General features: G+C 49.8%; 1 protein-coding gene across 1 annotated transcript; it reads left to right on the top strand.

Moving 5' to 3' along the window:
- The first annotated feature begins 201 nt into the window (after positions 1-201).
- On the top strand, positions 202-5,890 carry BHLHE40 (basic helix-loop-helix family member e40). The gene is made up of 5 exons (XM_060161315.1): positions 202-558; positions 720-789; positions 1,056-1,163; positions 2,119-2,242; positions 3,559-5,890. The coding sequence occupies exons 1-5, from the start codon at positions 479-481 to the stop codon at positions 4,413-4,415; spliced, it is 1,239 nt and encodes a 412-aa protein (XP_060017298.1). The 5' UTR covers positions 202-478; the 3' UTR covers positions 4,416-5,890.
- The last annotated feature ends 908 nt before the right edge of the window (positions 5,891-6,798 follow it).

Genomic DNA, 6,798 nt, shown 5'->3' with positions numbered 1-6,798 from the left:
GCGGGCAGGTCGCTCCTTCCCTCCCCGGCAGCGGCCAGACGTGCCTGGAGTCACAGGGTAGAACACGTAGCTCCAACCCACCCACTCGTTCCCATTTAACCCAGCTCGCAGCCTCTCCATTACTCCTCGGCTCGCCCCCCCCCACCCCGCCCTAACCGGCCCCCCCCACCGCGCTCCCTCCCGCCTCCCCGCCCGCCCCACTTCTCATTCACTTGGCTCACACGGCGCAGACGGCGCAGGGAGCACACACTGCCAGTCTGTGCGCAGAGCCGGAGCCCGAGGCCGCGGGTCCACCATGCACGCCCCCAACTGAAGCCGCACCTCAGAGCCGCAGCTCCCGGCAGCCCAACGGATTTCAAGGAGCTCAGAGTCCGAGGAACCCCGGCGAAGAGACCTCCGAAACCCTCTCCAGAACAGTCCTCACCCGACGCTCTGCCGCTGCAGACAGGAGCGCACAGTGGCCCCGGCTCGCCGCGCAATGGAGCGGATCCCCAGTGCGCAACCGCCCCCCGCTTGCCTGCCCAAAGCGCCAGGACTGGAGCCCGGAGACCTACCAGGGTAAGTTGGCACCCCCGGCCCTTTCAAGCCTCAACTCCAGTCCTGCGTTGTGCGCGGCTTGCAACTCGGAATAGTTCTGGGCGCATCCGGAGGTTCTTGCCAACCAGGGCTCCTGCAGCCGGTGCGCAAGTCACAGCCATTCCTCGTCCCTTTCCCTGCAGGATGGATTTTGCCCATATGTACCAAGTGTACAAGTCGCGGCGGGGAATAAAGCGGAGCGAGGATAGTAAGGTAAGAGCACCGCGCCCCTCGGGACCCCAGCCCCTCGCACGCGCTGAGTTTCCAGTAAAAGTTTTCTCACTTTGCGGCTGGAGGGGGTATGCCAGGTGTGGGCTCTGTGCCTCTACTGAGTTGCCTGGAGAAGAAGGGGCGGAGGGGAGCTGGTTCTGGGGATGACTCTGCTCCGCTGCCCCGACTCCTCGCGCCGCGGCGGGGGGAGGAGGAGGGCTCCTCACCCCCGTCCTCCCGCGCCCACCGTCTCCCCGTGCGCTTCGTAGGAGACCTACAAACTGCCGCACCGGCTCATCGAGAAAAAGAGACGTGACCGGATTAACGAGTGCATCGCCCAGCTGAAGGATCTCCTCCCCGAACATCTCAAACTTACAGTAAGTGAGAAGCTGGCCCCTCTCCAAACCAGCTCCTCTGCCCAGAGGGCGGCCGAGGGTCACTCGCCACCTGCAGGCCCCGCTGGGAACTGCAGACCAGATGGCTCGATCCGAGCTGGTAGGCGGCTCTGTTTGGGGGTACCCTTCCCCAGGGTCAGAATTTTCTGGCAGCCTCGTGCAAATGAGGTGAGAACCGTTTGTACCTCTCCAGGTTGGCACCGACACCGGCTGGCCTTCCCTTGCAAGAGTTTAAGACTTTCCCTGCTGGCGATTTTCAGGGTTCTTTCGTTTTCCCGAATTGAGCAAACCAAGCAACGCAAATATTTTACCCCCTTCCCCCCCGCCCCCCGGTCCCTCTTTAAAATAAGAGGACTTGTTTTGGGTGGGTGTGTGTGTGTGTGTGTGTGTGTGTGTGTGTTTTAACGCCCTGTCCTTTCTTGGCAATAGCCAACAGCTTACTAGCTTGGCAGGCTTTGGTTGGGGAAAGAAAAAAGAATAGTATTTAGGGAGGAAGAAAAAAGTGTAGATGAACTGGAAGTTATGACAGGATGTCAGGAAAGAAACTAGGGAAAGCCTCTTGGCTGCCAGACACAGTAGAAGTCTCTCTTCGGGTTGACACCACTGCAGAGAAATGTTATCTCCGGATTCCCCTGAGTTAAGGTCAGCAACGGCTGCTGGAAAAATTTATCTGTCAAAGCTTTCTCCTGAGCTAGCTGCTGCTTCCAAAAGGCCTCCAAAGATGGGTGACAGTTTTTTGTTCTTTAATCAAAAATATATATTGAATACATATATATATATATTTTAAAACTTCATCTATAAACTTAAAACTAAATTTAGCCAACCAGGAAAGATTTTTTTGTTTTTTGTTTTTTCTTCCTTTATCTCATTGCTAATTAGTGTCCCAGAGGTGGGACTTCTCTGCGCTCACTGCTGACCGAGGCTCTTTTTATTCCAGACTTTGGGTCACTTGGAAAAAGCAGTAGTTCTTGAACTTACCTTGAAGCATGTGAAAGCACTAACAAACCTAATTGATCAGCAACAGCAGAAAATCATTGCCCTGCAGAGCGGTTTGCAAGCCGGTGAGTACCCAAGCCTGGCTATCATCTCCTAAGAGTTCTAGCACAAATAGAGAGCCTGTGGGCTCAACATCTGGTATGAGAAACATTCCTGCAACAAATTGCTTATGCACATTCGTTGGGGGAGATGCCGTTTTATCCTTCCTAAAAGGTCAGACTTTTCATTCGGAACGCTGCATGTGCCACCTGGCGTGAATACGTATTAGTCACATGGTAAAATAGTTCAGTGGCATTTTGACTTAAGAGTTTCTGGATTCTGGGAGTTTCCCCCCCTCCCTTTGAAAATGCCAAGGCACCTATAATTTGCATCGTGGGTGTTTTACAGTTGTTCTTCTTAGCCCTGTTTCATTGGAGAATAAATCACGGGTATGCCCCAGTGTTTTCCTGTTCCTCTACTTCCTTATCACTCGGTGTGCGGTACGATCCTGGCAGGATGACAACAGGAGTTTTTCCTGCATTTCATGTGATTCCCTGAATAGCCACTAGGTATCTTGGTGAATTACACAATCTAACGAAACCACTGAAGTTTCATCATCTGTTTCTACTGACTTCTAGAGAATCACAGCCACCTTCTAACCATCTCGTCTCACCCATTCCAAATCATACTGTACAAACTAGGGAGAAATTCCTCTACCCACCCCCTCATCCCATTTTTCTCTGCCCTCCTTGCCAAACAAGTATGATGAGAATCACAAAAAGCTAGCAAGTGCTTCTGCCAGTTTCCTTACTGAAAACAGGAAGATGATCATACCTAATTTCTTGGGGATCATGAAGGGAATACATGGGAAAGACTTAGAAATAGCCTTTAAAGACGACAGCATGACTGCAACTTGTATAAGTCATTGAAAATAAGCTTACTTTAGGTAACACTGTTCCTTCATTCTCCTTTTTCGACGATCCGGTCACTTCCTATGGTAAAAAGATATAAATTGACTATAAATTGACTCTGGTTATAAACATACTAGGATGTTCATTGCTGTGTCACTTATAATGGAAACTCAAGAGCAACCTATAGATTCAACAAGAGGGGAAGCAGTCTGTCTCTATTAAATATGGTCTGTGTCTGTGATGGGATATTGTACAGTCATTACAAATCATATTTCATCTCTGAGTGGTAGAATTATGGATGATTTTTATTTTATTCTTTATACTTTTTGCTGTCCTCCACATTCCCCCTGATCCTATTACTTTTGGAGTTAGGAACATAAATCAGCAAATGCTGTTAACAGAAAAGAAAGCTCTGGGTCTTTGGAACATAGGCGTCCAGGTGAACCACAGGGCCTTCTGAAACGTCTTCCTTTGGATCTGTGTTTATCCAGGTGATCTGTCGGGGAGAAATGTCGAAGCAGGTCAAGAGATGTTCTGCTCAGGTTTCCAGACATGTGCCCGGGAGGTGCTTCAGTACCTGGCCAAGCACGAGAACACCCGGGACCTGAAATCTTCCCAGCTCGTCACCCACCTCCACCGTGTGGTCTCCGAGCTCCTGCAGGGTGGTACCGCCAGGAAGCCGTCAGACCCAGGTGCCAAAGCAATGGACTTCAAGGAGAAACCCAGCTCCCTGGCCAAAGGCTCTGAAGGCCCAGGCAAAAACTGTGTGCCGGTCATCCAGCGGACTTTTGCTCACTCGAGCGGCGAGCAGAGTGGCAGTGACACAGACACAGACAGCGGCTACGGAGGAGAATCAGAGAAGACTGAGCTGCGTGTCGAGCAGCCGTACTTCAAAAGTGATCATGGACGCAGGTTCACCATGGGAGAAAGGATCGGTGCTATTAAGCAAGAATCCGAAGAACCCCCCACGAAAAAGAGCAGAATGCAGCTCTCAGATGATGAAGGCCATTTCACTAGCAGTGACCTGATCAGCTCCCCGTTCCTGGGCCCACACCCGCACCAGCCTCCCTTTTGCCTGCCCTTCTATCTGATCCCACCGTCAGCGACTGCCTACTTGCCCATGCTGGAGAAATGCTGGTATCCCACCTCTGTCCCAGTGTTATACCCAGGCCTCAACGCCTCTGCCGCAGCTCTCACCAGCTTCATGAACCCAGACAAGATCTCAGCCCCCTTGCTCATGCCCCAGAGACTCCCTTCTCCCTTGCCAGCCCATCCGGCCATCGATTCTTCCGCCCTGCTCCAAGCTCTGAAGCAGATCCCCCCTTTAAACTTAGAAACCAAAGACTAAACTATTTAGGGGGTCCTGCTGCTTCGCTTTCCTTCCTCCCTACTTCCAAAAAAAAAAAAAAAAGTGTTTGTGAGTGTAGCAGGATTGTTCCAGTGTGTATGCCAAGATCATCTGAGGCAGGGAGAGAAGATTCAGGGGTGTGTGTGTGTGCGTGCACGCGCGCGTGCGCACATGCATATGCGTTGTGTGTTGGTATGGGACATTAGAGCTCCTTTTGGTGTAGGGAAGACATGAAAGATTGCCTGACATCAGGAGACTTAGGGGGGACTGTCGCAGACCTCTGGGCTTTTCCCCTCCCAGAGAATAGCCCCCTCTGATACAGATCAGCTGGATTTTCAAAAGCTTCAAAGTCTTGGTTTGTGAGTCAGTCTTCACTTTGGGAGCCGGGTCTGTGGCTTTGAGCAAAAGGTACTTTCAAAAGAGGGCTTTCCAGAGTGCAGTTCCCAGCCAGCTCTTATGACCCCACCCTGCTCCCTTTTATTGTCTCCGTGACTCACCACACGGGGACAGGGCAGCCAGACAGCTTTCTGCAAAGTGGTGAGGTAGCAGACACTGGCATAGCACGGTAGTGGTCTGGGGAGATTTCCTCAGGTCTGCTCTCCACCCCTGCCTCGGGTGAGTAAAGAGAATGTAGTTCCCTACTCAGGCTTTCAAAGTGATTCGCTTACTAATGATCTGAAAAGGGCGCCCTGGTACAAGCCCAGCTGCCAGGGGAGGCGGGAGGGGTCCCCCGGGCCTCTGGCATCTGTTTCTAGTCTCACCTAGAAACAGTTTCTCTGTCCAGGGAACCAAACCAGGCTCTGAGAGATGCAGGTGCCTAAGTTCCAAGCACCCCAGAGCGCTTAAAAGCTGAGTAACAAATTGCAGTTTCAACAAGCAAAGCCAGACTCGGCTCTCAGCTCTATCCTAAAACTCCTTTTAACCAAGCTTAGCTTCTTAAAGGCCTAACCAACCCTGGCAAAGCAGCATCCTCTCTGCAGGCTAATTCCCCTCGCCCGACGGCGTATGGAGTGTCCTTATTGCTAAAAAGGATTCTGTCTTCTTCAAAGAAGTTTTATTTTTGGTCCAGAGTACTTTTCTGACTTGTCCAGCTCGCCCTGCACCAGCTTTTTGAAATGCACTATGCTTGGTCACTGATCGTGTTTTAACTTTTTCTTTTCCTGTTTTTATTTTGGTATTAAAGTCGTTGCCTTTATTTGTAAAACTGTTATAAATATATATTATATAAATATATTAAAAAGGAAAATGTTTCAGATGTTTATTTGTATAATTACTTGATCTACAAAAGTGAGAACAAATGAATGTATTCCTGTTTTTGAAGAGAATAATTTTTTTTTCTCTAGGGAGAGGTACAGTGTCTATATTTTGGAGCCTTCCTGAAGGTGGGAGATTGTAAATATTTTTATCTATGAGTCAATGTTAACTAGTTGTTTTAAAATACTTAATAAAATAATCCTTTTCCTGTGGAAGAGAAAGATGGTCTCCCGCATTTTTAAAAGAACTCTCAAGGGTGTGATACAGCCTCCTCCTTCTGCCCTCCCCTCCTGGCTGAAAGCAACAACTAGTTAATCTTGGTGTGATTTCATTCAGCTTTTCCCATGCCTGTATTCACACAGAATCAGCTTAGTCAATTTCGTAGGTAAATATTTGTTCAATTGTTTTCTTAGACTAACCTTTGCCAGAGGCTTACTATCGGCCTGTGCCTCTTTCCAGAGTTAAACAAAAAGCCTATTTTTCCCCCAGTCTGCTTTTGTCATGGTCCTTAAAACTTGACAGAAAATCAGAGTACGAAATCGTGGGCCTCAGTGTCTGGGGAGCTTGCTGGAGGGGGGGAGCACACTGAGGGAAGATTTAATGGAGTATGATGCAATAATAATTGCTGCTGGGGATCGCACCTCTACCAAGGCGACTTTTTCGAGTCTAGCATGGTCTAATGGGTTTGCCATATCCTGTCCAATTGCCTCTGAAAGCAACATTCCATGATTAGTTTCTACATCCTTCCTGGACTTCCTCTCATTGGGTGTGTTTGTGCGTGAATGAATATTGGTGTTCCTTAGTCAAGCGCTCTTATGAAAAAAAAAAAATTCCATGGGAAAAGAAGTGGGAAATGACCCGGTTGAGTGAGCGTTTCTGCCTGTCCCCTTCTCCGTCTCAGAGGTGTCCTGATGTTTCCTGATGGCCAGCGCCTGGCTCGCCACGCTCCAGGTCCCAAAGCACTTTCCAGAACCCTCTGGCTGTCTGGAGCCCATGCAGGGAAACTGCCCCCAGGGAGTTCTCAGCCAGGCAGAGACACCACCTGCCCTTCGTGTCTGTTTACTTCAAATGTCACCTTCCCTCTCTGCTGATGAGCCAGCAGGCAACAGTGAGCATCGCCTGGTTTGTG

The sequence above is a fragment of the Lagenorhynchus albirostris genome, chromosome 10, assembly GCF_949774975.1.
Source record: "Lagenorhynchus albirostris chromosome 10, mLagAlb1.1, whole genome shotgun sequence".
NCBI classification, from domain to species: domain Eukaryota; kingdom Metazoa; phylum Chordata; class Mammalia; order Artiodactyla; family Delphinidae; genus Lagenorhynchus; species Lagenorhynchus albirostris.
The sequence above is the reverse complement of the archived record's forward strand: the minus strand, read 5'-3'. Positions and strand labels throughout refer to the sequence as shown.

What these genes read in the sequence shown, in the direction of transcription:
- BHLHE40 (XM_060161315.1), top strand. Translation starts at nt 479, where the DNA reads ATGGAGCGGATCCCCAGTGCGCAACCGCCCCCCGCTTGCCTGCCCAAA. An exon ending in GAGCCCGGAGACCTACCAGG is followed by an intron (nt 559 to 719) that starts GTAAGTTGGCAC and finishes CTTTCCCTGCAG; the next exon opens with GATGGATTTTGCCCATATGT. An exon ending in AGCGGAGCGAGGATAGTAAG is followed by an intron (nt 790 to 1,055) that starts GTAAGAGCACCG and finishes TGCGCTTCGTAG; the next exon opens with GAGACCTACAAACTGCCGCA.